This window comes from Mus caroli, chromosome 11 (assembly GCF_900094665.2).
Source record: "Mus caroli chromosome 11, CAROLI_EIJ_v1.1, whole genome shotgun sequence".
Taxonomy (NCBI): domain Eukaryota; kingdom Metazoa; phylum Chordata; class Mammalia; order Rodentia; family Muridae; genus Mus; species Mus caroli.
Window position 1 is genome coordinate 28,867,056 of NC_034580.1, and position 16,438 is coordinate 28,883,493.

The window sequence follows — 16,438 nt, forward strand, 5'->3', positions numbered from 1 at the left end:
GGAGTGGGTGGGGGAGTGTGTGTGGGACTTTTGGGATAGCATTGGAAATGTAATTGAAATAAATACCCAATTAAAAAAAAAAAAGAATCAACAACTCACAGATACTTCTCTAGCCTGGAACTACCTTCCAGACTCCATAGTCACATCTACATTCAGCATCTATACTTGGATGGGACCAACATCTCAAACTTGGTCAATGTTTCTCCATCCCAGTGAGCAGCAACTCCCTTTCTCTTGCTGCTTTGCTAAATTTCTTTGATTATGTTCTTTCCACACACTGTTCATTCAACTACTCGACTCTATTTAGCTTCAAGATATAACCAGTGCTCCGTCACTTCTCAACACTGTGACTTTTACTTAGGATTCTAGCAGTTCTGCAAATTGGAGTTTTCTCGTTCTGTATCACTACCCCTTCCCTTTGGTTTTTTTTTTTTTTTTGGTTTTTCGAGACAGGGTTTCTCTGTGTAGCCCTGGCTGTCCTGGAACTCACTTTGTAGACCAAGCTGGCCTTGAACTCAGAAATCCACCTGCCTCTGCTAGGATTAAAGGCGTGTGCCACCACGCCCGGCTTTCCCTTTGTTTTTTGAGTCAGGGTTTCTCTGTATAGTCCGGTCTATCCTGGAACTTGCTCTGTATACAAGACTGGCCTCGAATTCTCAGAGAACTTCCTGTCTTTGCCTCCCAAGCTCTGGGATTAAAGGTGTGCACCACCATTGCTTGGCAGCCTATTTCTCTTATTTAATAAAAGGGGTTCTTTAAACTTTTTGTGAGCTCGTTGAAAATTTCACACAATGCCTTTTGATCATATCCATCTCTTCCTTAGATTCCCTCCAGACCCAACATTGTGTCCTTTTCCCTCCTGTTCATCAAGTCCAATTTGTGTTGCCCACGTATTATTTTTGTGAGGGGTGCTCAAACTTTATTGATGGAATGTATTCAAGAGAGTAGGGAGGGCTTCTTAGACCCCTCCTGTTATTATGGGGGTCAGGATGGAAATTGTGAGGGAGATGCTCAGTGTTGGGGGCCGAGTTGGGATAGGGACTCCTCAGCAACCGAGGGCCTCTCTCTTGCTCTCAGTGTCCTTACTTGGGTGGATGGTCCAGGGTTTCTTACTCCTTGTAGGCCATGTAGGCCATGAGGTCCATCACCCTGTTGCTGTAGCCATATTCATTGTCATAACAGGAAATGAGCTTGACAAAGTTGTCATTGAGAGCAATGCCAGCCCCAACATCAAAGGTGGAAGAGTGGGAGTTGCTGCTGAAGTCGCAGGATGCCCTTCAGTGGGCCCTCAGATGCCTGCTTCAGCATCTTCTTGATGTCTTCATACTTGGCAGGTTTCTCCAGGCAGCATGTCAGATCCACAACGGATACACTGGGGGCAGAAACATGGAAGGCCATGCCAGTGAGCTTCCCATTCAGCTCTGGGATGACCTTGCCCACAGCCTTGGCAGCACCAGTGGATGCAGGGATGATGTTCTGGGCAGCTCCATGGCCAACACACCATAGCTTTCCAGAGGGGCCATCAACAGTCTTCTGCGTGGCAGTGATGGCATGGACTGTGGTCATGAGCCTTTCCACGATGCCAAAGTTGTCAGGGATGACCTTGTCCAGGGGGGCTAAGCAGCTGATGGTGCAGGATGCATTGCTGACAATCTTGAGTGAGTTGTCATATTTCTCATAGTTCATACCCATCACAAACATGGGGGCATCAGCAGAAGGGTCAGAGATGATGACCCTTTTGGCTCCACCCTTCAAGTGGGCCCCAGCCTTCTCCATGGTGGTGAAGATGCCAGTAGACTCCAGGACATACTCAGCACCAGCACCACTTCATTTGATTTTAGCGGGGTCTCACTCCTGGAAGATAGTGATGAGCTTCCCGTTGATGACAAGCTTCCCATTCTCAGCCTTGACTCTCAGCTGTTGAACTTGCCATGGGTGGAGTCATACTGGAAAATGTAGACCATGTATGAAGGTCAATGAAGGGGTCACTGATGGCAACAATCTCCACTTTGCCAAGTGGAGAGCAGACGGCAGCCCTGATAACCAGGTGCCCAATATGGCCAAATCTGTTCACACCGACCTTCACCATTTTGTCTAAGGCATGAGACTGGCACTGCACAAGAAGATGTGGCTGTCTCTGGAACAGGGAGGAGCAGAGAGTCTGCTCACATATTCTTGAACACAAAAATATGTCTGTCTATCTGTATATATGACATGAGTGCCCCATGCCTGTGGAGGGTGCTGAACTCCCCGACCTTGGGTTACAGGTAGTTGTGAACTTCTCCATGTGGGTGGTGGGAACCCGATTTTGGTTTTCTGGAAGAGCAGCATGTGCTCTTAACCACTGAGTCATCTCTCTCATGGGGTCCCTTCCTTTCATTCCTTTTTTTTCTCTCATTCCTTTTCTCTCTCTTTTCTTCCTTCCTTTTTCTCTTTCTTTCTTTTTTCTTCTTCTTTTAACTAGGTATTTTCTTTATATATATTTCAAATGCTATCCCAAAAGTTCCCATACCCTCCCCCCGCCCTGCTCCCCTACCCACCCACTCCCACTTCTTGGCCCTGCCATTCCCCTGTCCTGGGGCATATAAAGTTTGCAAGACCAAGGGGCCTCTCTTCCCAGTGATGGGCTCTAGGCCATATTCTGCTAAATATGCAGCTAGAGACACGAGCTCTGGGGGTACTAGTTAGTTCATATTGTTGTTCCACCTATAGGGTTACAAACCACTTCAGCTCCTTGGGTACTTTCTCTAGCTCCTCCATTGGGGGCCCTGTGTTCCATCTTATAGATGACCAGCAATACCTCTCCTGGGCATATACCCAGAAGATGTCCCAACCGGTAATAAGAACACATGCTCCACTATGTTCACAGCAGCCTTATTTATAATAACCAGAAGCTGGAAAGAACCCAGATGTCCCTCAGCAGAGGAATGGATATAGAAAATGTGGTGCATTACACAATGGAGTACTACTCCACTATTAAAAACAATGAATTTATGAAATTCTTGGACAAATGGATGTATCTGGAGGATATCATCCTTAGTGAGGTAACCCAATCACAAAATAAGTCATTAGATATGCACTCACTGATAAGTGGATATTAGCCCAGAAACATAGAACACCCAAGATACAATTTGCAAAACACAAGAAAATCAAGAAGAGGGAAGACCAACAGGTCATACTTCATTCCTCCTTAGAATAGGGAACAAAATACCCATGAAAGGCGTTACAGAGACAAAGTTTCTTTTTCTTTCTTTCTTCTTACAACTCAGAATCAGCCCCTCCTCTCCTCCCAGTATCCCTTCATGCACCCCCCCCCCATCCCTCCTTCTCTTTAGAGAAGGGGGAGCCCCCTTTGGGGTGTTGGTCCCTCCCACTCCCACTTGAAATCACTGAAGGACTAGGCACATCCTTTCCCACTGAGGCCAGACAAAGCTGTCCATTTAGGGGATCAGGAACAGGATCTATAGGCAGGCAGGCAGGCAACAGGCTCAGGGACATCCCCTGTTGCAGTTATATGGGGGACCTGCATGGATACCAAGCTGCTCATCTGTTACATGTGTGCAGGGGCCTTAGGTCCAGCCTGTGCACCCTCTTTCGTTGGTGAATTCAGTCTCTGAAGGCTTCCACGGATCCAGGTTAGCTGACTCTGTCCTCACTGGGTTCCTCAGTCTTTTTCCCAACTATTCTGTAAGAAGCTCCATCTAATGTTTGCGTGTGAGTCTCTGCATCTCTGTCCATTAGCTTCTGGAGAGCCTCTTAGAGGACAGTTATGCTAAGTTTCTGTCTCTGCAGACTGTCACAGACAGAGCAGCTGGGGTGACAGGTGGAGCCAACTAGGATAGGTGGTGGGGTAGGGCTCCAAGCTGGCTAGTTTTGGGGCCCCTGTAGGTTTCCATGTGCAGGCAAGATGCTCTTGGGTCCTGCAAGGCTCCTTTGGATATATCGGGCAAGGCCAGAGGTAGACAATGGTGCTAAGGGGACTGTGCGTGGCTGTGCCACTCACAGGGACCATTTCTTATCCCTTCAAAAGAAATGTGTCTGCTCTGCCCTTGGAGTTTGAATGAGAAATCTCTTTCAGGTTTCTTGAGCACCGTGAAGCATAGTCATAGCATGAGCTGAGTGGATTCTTCATTAATCATCCATCTAAACATCCTGCTGCTCTCAAGCTGTCTTAGGGAAGACAGCTGTGTGTTTTTCTGTGTTTATCTTCTCACCCCTTATAAGTTCCAGTATCACACAGCACATGCTCAACAAACATTTGCCACACCATGAAAGAAGTCATTAGTGTTCTTGTGCAAAGGAGGTTTAGTCTAACCCCTGTAGTTTCTGAGACACCATGGAGTAGACTTTAAGGACTTTCTTTTGGTAAATTAGCTGTTACGAATTTTGGGGTCTTTGAGGGATAATCATTTTAGTGCCTCCACAAGACTTTCGGAACCTTTACCATCTGCATGTCAACCATAATGCCCAGACCACGCCCATGGCCTTGGACTGTGTGTTTCTTACAACTATTATTTCCTGCTGGCATCTTACAAGATCTCTAAGTGTTTCAGGACCTCTGCAGTCTTCATCTATTGTCCTGTTATCATCTTAATATAAATATATGACCAAAGCTTCTACTCCTAATGTGGCATTCCAGGAATTCTTAATGGGAGATACCCTTCACAAACAAATACTACAACTATGTAGCCAGCCAGGCCTCCTCTTCCCCCTTCTTTTTTTTTCCCTAGAGAACTTCTGTGGGACTTTCACAGACTCCTGGGGCTCTGTAAAACTCAGTGAATAAACCACTAGTTTGTTACCCGTGTCCTAAGGAGTACCAATGGTTTGTATAAAATGTTACAAATGGGCTGGCAAGATGGCTTAGTGGGTAAGAGCACTGACTGCTCTTCTAAAGGTCCGGAGTTCAAATCCCAGCAAGCACATGGTGGCTCACAACCACCTGTAATGAGATCTGATTCCCTTTTCTGGTGCATCTGAAGTCAGCTACAGTGTACTCATGCATAATAATAAATGAATCTTTGGGCCAGAGCAAGCAGGGACTGGGCAAGCAGAGCTGACCGGAGTGAGAAGGGCCGGCCAGACCACATGAAGGCTCACAACCATCTGTACAGCTACAGTGTAATCACATACATAAAATAAATAAATAAATCTTTAAAAACAACAAAAAAACCTGTACAAACTCAATTTATGTGTTAAGCACATGTTGCTTCAAAAATGTAAATTCTTTATTCTTTAATAAAAATTTGAGATTCTGTCTGTCTATCCATCTATCTATGCATGCGTATGAGTGTTTTGACTACATGTACGTTTGTGAACTCTGTGTGTCTGGTGCCTCTGGAGGCCAGATAGTTGACTGGATTACTTGGGATTGGACTTACAGGCCAATTAGAGTGGCCATGTTAGTGTGGAAATGAAACCCTGGCCCTCTGCAGAGCCATTTACCTCAGCCCAAGAGGTAAATGGAATAATCGTATTTTGCTCAAGCTATTTTTAAAATTTAAATTGTTACAGCCTAAGCTTTCTAAAGTCCATTACAAAAGGAAAAAATACAAGCGACCCCACGTCAGCCAGCCTTGTGAAAACGAGCAGCATTTCTCCCTCTGTGCACTCTTCAACCAATACACGCCACTGAAGATACCAGGGCCCAGAGGCGATGGGAAGAAAAGATTAAACAAATGGAAATTGAGCATAAAAACATCCACTTCTTAAAACTGAGAAGTAGGTTTCCAGAGTAATAACATTTATTACACTGCATGCAACATTTTAATCAAAAATTTCGAGAAGAGCTTTCTTTTATTAAGTTGCTCAGGCTGAAGGACCATTGCACTAAGTTTTGAAATACATGTTCTTGAAGCAATTTAAAACTCATTAGAAATAATAGGCTAGGGCTAGTAGAAAATGTGGTAAAATTTAATCCTCATCCAAATGTTACCTGGGCTGTACAAACAGGAAATTGTTTTGTGCTACTGTGGCTAACCTCAGTGCTGACCCTGAGCTGTAACGGCAAGAGCAGCTGAGAGCTGAAGCAAAATTAAAAACTTACATCAAAGTATATCATGACAGAATGTAGATAAATAAAACAGCATATCAAAAGTATTATTTTTCTGCCAGTCTCACAGAGCAGTGAAGAAGAGATAGTCTTCAAAATACGCAATAAATCAGGTGCATTAAGAACTGAGCTTCTCTAGGTCCACCCCTCCCCTGACTCCAAGCACTGTCTAGGAGAGGGGAGCAAAGGGAAGCTCAGTGGGGATGGGGACAGAGGGACTGTAGAATATGCTTCCTTCACCTTGGATAACCCAAAGAAGTGTTTCAAGCTCTGCCCAGTCTCTCCTGTTAACTCTTCCATCTTCCAGATTCCTAGATGGCAGCCCTCCAACGGGTTCCAGCACAATCTCCCTCCAACTAGCATTCCAGACTCTCCAGAGGAAAAGCATGGTAAAAACCATGCCAGGCCCCAAAAGGCTGGTGGAAGCCAGGATGGGATCTGCAGAGATAGGGAGAGTCTTCTACGAGTTCATGTGAAATGCACGTGTTAGAGCCAGTAGTAACACAGTTGAAGGATAGTTTCCCACTTGTACTTTGCTTTCTCTCAAGCTTTGGGACAAAAATCACCAAAACACAAGTGCTTGTCATAAAGGTCCTAATTCTTCTTAAGGAGCAGTAAAGGGATATGGAGAAGTTACCATCTACGGTCACACTGACTTCCAATCCCACCAACGGCTAGCTATCTAATACCTGGTAAGCTTCTTCACGCCAACAACTTCAATGTCAATTTCTTGTTACAGTAATCACAATAGCTGGTCTGGCTAACTGGTCTAAGGCCTTTCAGGACAGTATGAGTGAATTCTTTATAACCACCTCATAAGCTATGTATTATTCTTTCCATTTAAGAAGAAACTGAAGAAACTTAACCAAGGTCATGAACTAGCAATACCTGCCCTGAGGTATTGCTTGTGGAATATATGACAAATGACTTAATACAGGAGGAAGCACACAATGGCCACTAAAACCAGAAACTACCTACATTATTATTCTAAATTGAGAAGCAGATCCTGACTCTAATTTTCTAGCCTTTCTTCTAAGCAACAAAGTCCATTCCTGAATGTCTGTTCAGCAATACTTGGGTGTAATCTCATTACTTGGGAGTAGAGGCAGGAGAAGAAAAGAAGCTCAAGCCTCCACACGTGAAGGCAGTGAAGCCAGCCTGGGCTGTGTGAGACCTACTTCAACTTGCATGCTTTCAAGGCTTCCTGCCTTTCCTCGCTTCTTCTCCTCCTCCAATGCAATCTTCACACTGTTCTGTTTCTCATGTTTTACGGCAATGCCTTCTCCTGTGCCTGACTACTGTGTTGGACACTAGAGAGCTTTTAAGATCACAGGGTTGACAGTGTGTGTAGGCCTCCTCTTGGTGTCACTAGCCAGGGTTACATTCTACAATGAAAAGCCAGCTGCACCACAGAGGAAGGGCTGAGGTGACTACTTTCAGGAACCCATTGCAGCAGTTAATAAGCTCCAAAGCATCTGGAGAGGGAGCCCAACATTTCCATCATGCAAGCCCTGCCAGTTACCAAGTAATGCCTATGTATATTGCTTCACAGTGATAATTGCTGAGTAACGGCTCAGTGCATAAGTGTGTTACTACTTTCTTAGAGGACTTTTGTCCCAGCTCATAACTGGTTATAACTGCAGCTCCAGGAGATCTGATGCCTTCTTCTGACCTCTTCAGACAGTAGGCATGCACATGGTGCACATATACACATGAAAGCAAAATACACATTAAAATGTAGCCATTGGTACAAGGCAAAATGAGAGTGTAGCGTGCTGCCCTAATAGACAGTGCACTCACCTATGTGCACTGCAAGCTCAAATTCAAATGTACAATTAAAAAGAAGCATTTTTAATGGAAGCTTACAAAAGAGATAGCTCAGAATATCAGACTGTGCTCTGAAATACAATAAGAATAGTTAAAATGCCTATTTTATGTACTTTAAAATACGCTTTCATGTTTTAAGAGCTATAGGTGCTTCCACATGCACACACTCATACAGAACTACAAAAAGGAAGCTTGACAGCACTCTGTAAAATTCATCTCTCGTACTCAGGGCAGATGAACATCACTAGCTTTCTGAGATGAAGTACACTTCAGAGGTGGCTACCGATGAAATTCAAAAATTAAACACACAAAACTACAACGGAAAAGAAGATGGGATGCAAGACAACATCTACAACAGATGTACCACATAGGAACCTCGCTCAAAGCTGGCCTCAGTCGCCTCCCGCTAGACTAGACCAGAGGGGTTGTGTCTGCTCCATCCTCATGACCATGGATGCATGTGGAAGGGGCTTATGGAACCCTGCCTCTTGTTGCAGCCTATTGAAAACTGACTGGATCTGGGAGCAGAGAGGCAGTGTCCAGTTTGTCCCCACCAGTGGGCCTGTCAAGCTCTAAAGCTTGCTTCCAAACCCAGCATCACACAGATTCTACAGGACACAAAGCAGAACAAAAACAAATGTCGGTAAGAGAACCATAAGGAAGGGGTTATCAGGGAAACAAAGAGGCTCAATGAAAGAGACTAACTACAATACATATACATGTATGAAATTACTAAATAACAAAAGAAACAAATGCTTATAACTCAGATAATGTTATTAATAAAGTTGTCTTAACTGGCAAGTGTTAGGCATAATGGTAATTCCTAGGCGTAAACTGTCAAATAAATTATAAAAATTTTAACTATGAGCCATTAGAACAATCTTGACTTGGGAACACTGCTTCTAGGGGTACAGAACCCAAACATACCTGGCAATAAAACTTTTCCTGCCTGAGGATATGTGAGGGTATTTCCCAACAAAGCTGTCTGAGCATTCACAGACCCAAGACCAGAAACTCCTTGATAAAATATGATAATTCTGAATATACTGTAACTTTAAAAAGACTATCCTCTGTATTCTTTACTACAGACAAAACAATTTTATCCCCCCAAAATTATATCAAATTGGCCAGGATGTCCCTCCCTCTCTTGCCTGAAGCTGTTCAGGAAAGGGTCCTGCTTTCTGCATTATTATCCACTGCATCAATCCATATAGACATGAAGTTTCAAATGAACAAAACTTTAATGTCTTTCCTTCCAGAAGTTGGTAAGTTATGCTGCAGAGACAACCCAATGTGGGAAAGGTATTTACCATAGGTGCAAATCATTTTGCTGGCTTCTCTGAAGAGAAGAATTCCATTAGGAGAGGATACATCAAAATTCAAACGCTGAGACCTAAGAAATATTGCAAAATTTACTCTTATTTCTGCAGATAAAGAAACCAAGTATCAGCATGTTTAGCAATTTCATTTATAAGAATTTCATTCAGTACCAATTACTCTTGAGGATCATAGGATCAGAGGGGAGGAGGACACAACATGTGCCCCAATACCAGAAGTAACTGGGACCAGCAGGACTTGGGCACCCAGGAACTCTGCCTGACCAGTGGCACGGGTTCCTCCCTGTGTGGGCCAGTGCCCTAAGCAGACCTTGGGTGCCAACTCCACAGCTAGTCCCAAGACACCCGAAGAAGCTCCACTCCCAGGCGCACTAACACACCCAGGATCCCAGGATCCCAGGAGCTTGGTCAGACCAGGATCTCAGGGTCCCAGAGGCAGCTTGACTCCCAGGAGCTCAGACACACCCAGGAACTCAGGATCACAGGATCCCAGAGGCAGCTGAACTCTGAGAAGTTCTGACATAACCAGGATCACAGGAAGAACAGGCTCCAGTCAGATATAGCAAAGGTAGGTAGCATTAGAGATAATCAGATAGCAGGAGGCAAGCATAAGAACATAACAGAAACCAAAGTTACTTGGCATCATCAGAACCCAATTCCCCCACAATAGCAAGTCCTGGATATACCATCACTCTGGAAAAGCAAGATTCAGATCTAAAATTGCTTCTCATGATGGTGACAGAGGACTTTAAGAAGGACATAAATAACCCCCTTAGAGATCATATGCCCCAGTACAGAGAATGCCAGGGCCAGGAAGTGGGAGTAGGTGGGTTGGGGAGCAGAGCGGGAGAGGGTATAGGGGGGCTTTGGGGATAGCATCTGAAATATAAATGAAGAAAATATCTAAAAAAAAAAAAAAAAAAAAAAAGAAAGAAAGAACGGAAAGAAAAGAAAAGAAATACAGGAGGACACAGGTAAATAGCTAGAAGCCCTTAAAGAGGAAACACAAAAATCCCTTAAAGAATTACAGGAAAACACAATCAAACAGGCAAAGGAAATGAACAAAACTATCCAAGATCTAAAAATGGAACTAGAAACAATAAAGAAATCACAAAGGGAGACAACCCTGGAGTTAGAAAACCTAGGAAAGGGATCAGGAGTCATAGATGCAAGCATCTCCAACAGTATACAAGAGATAGAAGAGAGAATCTCAGGTGCAGAAGATACCATAGAAAACATTGACACAACAGTCAAAGAAAACGCAAAACAGCAAAAAGCTCCTAACCCCAAACATCTAGGAATTCGAGGACACAATGAGAAGACTAAACCTAAGAATAATAGGTATAGAAGAGAGCAAAGATTCCCAATTTAAAGGGCCAGTAAATATCTTCAACAAAATTATAGAAGAAAACTTCCCAAACCTAAAGAAAGACATGCCCATGATCATACAAGATGCCTACAGAACTCCAAATAGACTCGACCAGAAAAGAAATTCCTCCTGACACATAATAATCAAAACACCAAATGTAGTAAACAAAGAAAGAATATTAAAAGTAGTAAGGGAAAAAGGTCAAGTAACATATAAAGGCAGACCTATCAGAATCATACCAGACTTCTCACCAGAGACTATGAAAGCCAGAAGATCCTGGACAGATGTTATACAGACCCTAAGTGAACACAAATGCAGCCCAGTCTACTATACCCAGCAAAACTCTCAATTACCATAAACAGAGAAAACAAGATATTCCATGAAAAAACAAAATTTACACAGTACCTTTATATAAATCTAGTCTAACAAAGGATAATAGATGGAAAGCACCAACACAAGTAGGGAAACTACACTTTAGAAAAAGCAAGAAAGTAATTCTTCAACAAACCCAAAAGAAGATAGCCACACAAACATAATTCCACCTCTAACAACACAAATAACAGTAAGTAATAATCACTTTTCCTGAATATCTCTTAACATCAAGGGACTTAATTCCTCCCAAAAGACATAGACTAACAGACTAGATACACAAACAGGATCTAGCATTTTGCTGCATACAAGAAACACACCTCCATGACAAAGGCAGACACTACCTCAGAGTAAAAGGTTGGAAAACAATTTTCGAAGCAAATGGTCCCAGGAAACAAGGTGGAGTAGCCATTCTAATATTGAATAAAATCAACTTTCAACCAAAAGTTATCAAAAAAGATAAGGAAGGACACTTCATACTGGTCAAAGGAAAAAAATCTACCAAGATGAACTATCAACTCGGAACATCTATGCTCCAAATGCAAGGGCAGCCACATTCATAAAAGAAACTTTACTAACGCTCAAAGCACACATCACACCCCACACAATAATATGTCAACACCCCATTCTCATCAATGGACAGATCATGGAAACAGAAACTAAACAGAGACACAGTGAAACTGACAGAAGTTTTTAACCAAATGAATCTAACAGATATTTATAGAACATTTCATCCAAAAGCAAAAGAATATACTTTCTTCTCAGCACCTCACAGTACCTTCTCCAAAACTGACCATGTAATCAGTCACAAAACAGGCCTCAACAGATACAAGAAGACTGAAATAATCCCAGGCACCCTATCAGATCACCACGGACTAAGGCTGGTCTTAAATACCAACAAAAACAGTGGAAAGCACAGACACACACACACACACAGACATGGAAGCTGAACAATGCTCTACTCAATGATAACTTGGTCAAGGAAGAAATAAAGAAAAAAAATTAAAGGCTTTTTAGAATTTAATTAAAATGAAGACACATCATACCAAAACTTATAGGACACAATGAAAGCAGTGGTAAGAGGAAAACTCATAGCTCTGAGTGCCTCCAAAAAGAAACTGCAAAGAGCTTACATTAGCAGCTTGACAGTATAACTAAAACCTGTAGAACAAAAAGAAGCAGATACACCCAAGAGGAGCAGGTGGTAGGAAAGAATCAAACTCAGGGCTGAAATCAACCAAATAAGAAAACAAAATAAAAACAAAACCAAAAAACTATACAAAGAATCAACAAAACCAGGAGCTAGTTCTTTGAGAAAATAAACAGGATAGATAAACCCTTAGCCAGACTAACCAGAGGGCACAGAGACAGTATCCAAATTAATAAAATCAGTAATGAAAAGGGAGACATTACAATGAAATATATCTTAAAATAATTATTATGTTTGTTGAATATTAACAGTTGAAAATATGAAAATATTGTATAACCATCATGGAAATATTATTGATCATTTTTCTCACTGTGCTTGAAATTAGCATCTTCTTAATGTTTAACTTCATATAGTTTTTGCTATTTTGAAAGTTTTAAAATATACTTAACTGATAAAATAGTTTCTCTCCTAGAAACACTGATAATCTTTTTAAAGTAAACTGATTGTTAGACAATGTACACAGATATAGAATGCCTTTTAAATACTCTCTTACTATGTTAGGTGGTATCATAGAAGGGCTTTCGAATATATTTCTTAATGATTCATTTTTAACATTTCATGCCTTTTTACTATGCTTAAATCCCAAAGAATATTTTGTATGTTTTGGAACAATTTAGTGTTCAGCATTAGATATAGGATCCTCAGTTATGGGTAGTATTAAATATTCATTAGTGATATTTTTAGGGTATGAAAGGATATGAATATAAAAGTTGAAAAATTTTTATGTATTATTTGATTCTCAAAATACTCAATATCATTAATGTTTAATGTATAAAATGCATTTAATTAATAAAAAGATATAAGAAAAAAATTATTCTTTAAAGAGCCACTCCAATTGAAAAGCTACTGATAAAATATGTACAATAATTTCTTTACTATTTGTTGATCTAAGGGTTCTTTCTTCTTTCTTTCTTTCTTTCTTTCTTTCTTTCTTTCTTTCTTTCTTTCTTTCTTTCTTTTCGAGACAGGGTTTCACTGTATAGCCCTGGCTGTTCTGGAACTCACTCTGTAGACCAGGCTGGCCTCGAACTCAGAAATCCGCCTGCCTCTGCCTCCCAAGTGCTGGGATTAAAGATGTGCACCATCACCGCCCAGCAGGTTCATTTTTTTATTTATTAAAATAATATCCTGACATTTTACATCACAGATTTTCTACCTTTTCTCCTTCCATGGAGAAGTGACTGATGGATAATTAGTTAAAAACAACAGTTACAAACTTCCCAAGTCCCACCGTGTGAGTCATATCTTTAAAACAAATTCCAGAGTGACAGGAGATGCAGGGAATTTTAATAATGCACAAATGTGTACTGGGTCACCTCACAAATGGAATACATTTCAAACACACTCCATAATTCCAGATCCCTGTTCATTGTACACAGTTGAGCTAATGAGAAACAAGCTCTGTAAGTTCTGAGAAAATTAGTTCTCCTGGCTCCCCACAGGTGGAGAACAATTTGAACAGAGGAAGGGACAGACAAGCCATTCTGATGTCATGCAGGCTTTTAGCCTCCTCTCTGGCCTCAGCTGGCTCAGGCATGCCCTGAAGCTATGCTGTTAAGATACAATGGAATGTCTTTAAACAATTTTGCAACAAACAAAACAAAAAAAAACAAGTGCTGCTTTTCAAAATTAATTTATTATTAGGTATGACATATCTGATTAGAAAAATGCAAATATATATTCACACTGTTCTAGAGAAATTTATACATAGCATTTGATGAAATAAAAATTTTTATATGGCAATTAGTCATTTGTGCTATGTATAATTACCTGCCATGGCAGACACAAAATGCTTTATAACATAGCATACTATTTTTTCCTTTAGTCTTAAATGCTTTTTTGGTACTAACTACCTATATCTAAATATCAATATTCAATAACAAACAAACCATGCTTCTAATATTAAATACAAAGTCCATATTCTCTGAATATTTAAGGTACCCGTGAGAAAACTTAAAAAACAAAAACAAGAACCCGAAGAGCTTTAAAAAAAAAGTAAAGAAAATATATTTCTGTCATAAATGTTTTTCCATCTCTCACTTAAGGGTAACTAATTGAGCTATTGCTACAACAACTCAGCCACAGGGTAAAACCGAGCTGCAGGTCATGCTTTAAAAAGATTTATTTACTTCATGTATGTGGGTACACGGTAGCTGTCCTCAGACAGCAGAAGAGGGCTTCCGATCCCATTACAGTTGGTTGTGAGCCACCATGTGGTTGCTGGGAATTGAACTCAGGACCTCTGGAAGAGCAGTCAGTGCCCACATTTCTTCCTCATTTAAAATTTTACAGAATTGTAGCTAAGCAGAAAAATAGTAAAAACAGTAACTGCCTTTTTCTTTCCATCTTGTGACTGAATATTTTAAACGACAGTGGCTGTAGCTGTTCAACTCTTTCCATTTCCCAATGTTTCTGACTATGAAGTGCACTACCCACCCACTTTCCTTCTTCTCAGCCTCACATGCTACAGCAGTCTGAAGCCTTTGTTCCTTCCTTTCAAAGCTCCTATCCGTCGGCTTAACTGATCTCTGCCCTGTGCTGCTGCTAAGTTACAACAATACACACAAGGCAGAGGCAAGCTCTGTGGACTGGTCATGGCTGCTTACCTGTTTTGCATCAGTTCTGCCAAGAGTTTTAAGATTGGAGTAGTACATGCGGGTTCTCCATACCACCGTTCAATAGCTCTCTGAAGAGCTGGGAGATAGGCTGGGTATCTTTTATACATCATTAAAGAATGTAAGGGCTAAGATCTTGGAATAGAGCTCAGTAGCAGACCACCCAACTAACGTGCACAAGTCCTTGGTACCATCCCCCAAATAAGAACAAAACAAAACCCATAGTGCTGAAAACTAATGGCAGTTTAAAGCAAGCAAGCAAACAAACAGAAGCCCACATCGAGCAAGCAAACAAACAGAAGCTCACATCGAGCAAGCAAACAAACCGAAGCCCACATGTCTTCTGCTTGATACATAATGGCAACTGGATTAATTACCCTATTTAACTATACAGGTAAATTTTTGAGGTAGTCACAAAGTTTGAACTTATTTTTTCCCCATAAGTTAAATTGTTTTATTTCTGGTATTAAGCATAAATGAAAGATATACTTTTAAATATCATGTAAGTAATATGCTTAAAGAAGTATGCTTAATATTATAGGGAAGGAAAATAAATTTAGCTAAAGAGAAATAAAAATATATTTGAGTCATTATTATTGGGGCTTCTGAGTATTATACTCAGAAGAAAACTTTTATTATGAAAAATTAAAAACACAAAAGCACAGAGAAACAGGAACAGTAACTATTACAGATCTACCCCACCTTCAAGATTACTTACACTTGTTTTATTTATTTATTTATTTTTAATTAAGTTGTTGGCTTCTTCACTTTGCTATCACTGGAGTTACAAGAAACATCTGGGCAGTTACCCTGTATAAAAGCTCTGGGCTGCTAGTAATGTATCATCTTCCTGGTACTAAATCATTTATTAGTTCTGTAAGATGGTGCTAGTGCTAATCCACCCAAGGCCAATGTTGCTAAGCACAGTACAATAATCTCCCTCCTCCCCTCTCTCCTACTCTCTCTCTCTCTGGTCCTCTTATTATGTAACTCTGGCTGTCAGGTAAACCAAGGTGGCCTTGAACTCACAGAGATCCACCTGCATCTGTTTCTCAAGTGCAAAGACTAAAGGTGTTTGCCACCACGCCTTGCCTGCAGGCATTCTTGTTAACACTAGGGGTGCACACTCTGTGGAGCCTAGCCAGGAATGCAAAGCACCATCCCTGCTGGACCTTCAGACCACACTGGGCCTCCTTCTTGGCAAACAGAGAAATATGGATTAAAGCTTCAAACTAGAGCAGGAAAGCTTGACCTTTTCATTTCGTCAGCTGCCAAGTCTCTTTCCAACACACTGAATGCTGTTGAATGGGAGTGCTGAATGGGATCACTAATGCTTGCCGTGATTTGGACAAAGAGCTCCTGGTGGAAAAGCTCATCATAAACCCAGCCTCTGCATCCCAGTCAAATTCCTCATCAATAGAGGCTCTTCTGCCTCCAATCCTTCCATTTCTGCTCTATGTGGAACTTGGCTTGTTCCAAATCCCTGCAAATAAACCATTGGACTCCAGTGGTCATGTCCCTTTTTCTGTACATTGCTTCCTCTGCCTCATCCCATCTTTCAATACATAGCTCATATTTCATGTCTCTGGGATGTTTTTCCTATCTTGTCATATGGCACCAATCTCTTCCTTGTCTATGCTCAATGAGCACTCCTGACTA

At 41.4% G+C, this 16,438-nt stretch overlaps 1 protein-coding gene across 2 annotated transcripts in view; it reads right to left on the bottom strand.

Moving 5' to 3' along the window:
- Ranbp17 (RAN binding protein 17) overlaps positions 1-16,438 on the bottom strand; it is a 308,796-nt gene that overhangs the window by 64,719 nt on the left and 227,639 nt on the right. For both annotated transcript variants that reach the window (XM_021175823.2, XM_021175825.2), the window contains exons 21-22: positions 14,771-14,878; positions 9,190-9,272 (exon numbers count right to left, since the gene is read on the bottom strand). In XM_021175823.2, coding sequence (XP_021031482.1) covers positions 9,190-9,272; positions 14,771-14,878 — 191 coding nt within the window. The remainder of the gene's footprint in view (positions 1-9,189; positions 9,273-14,770; positions 14,879-16,438) is intronic.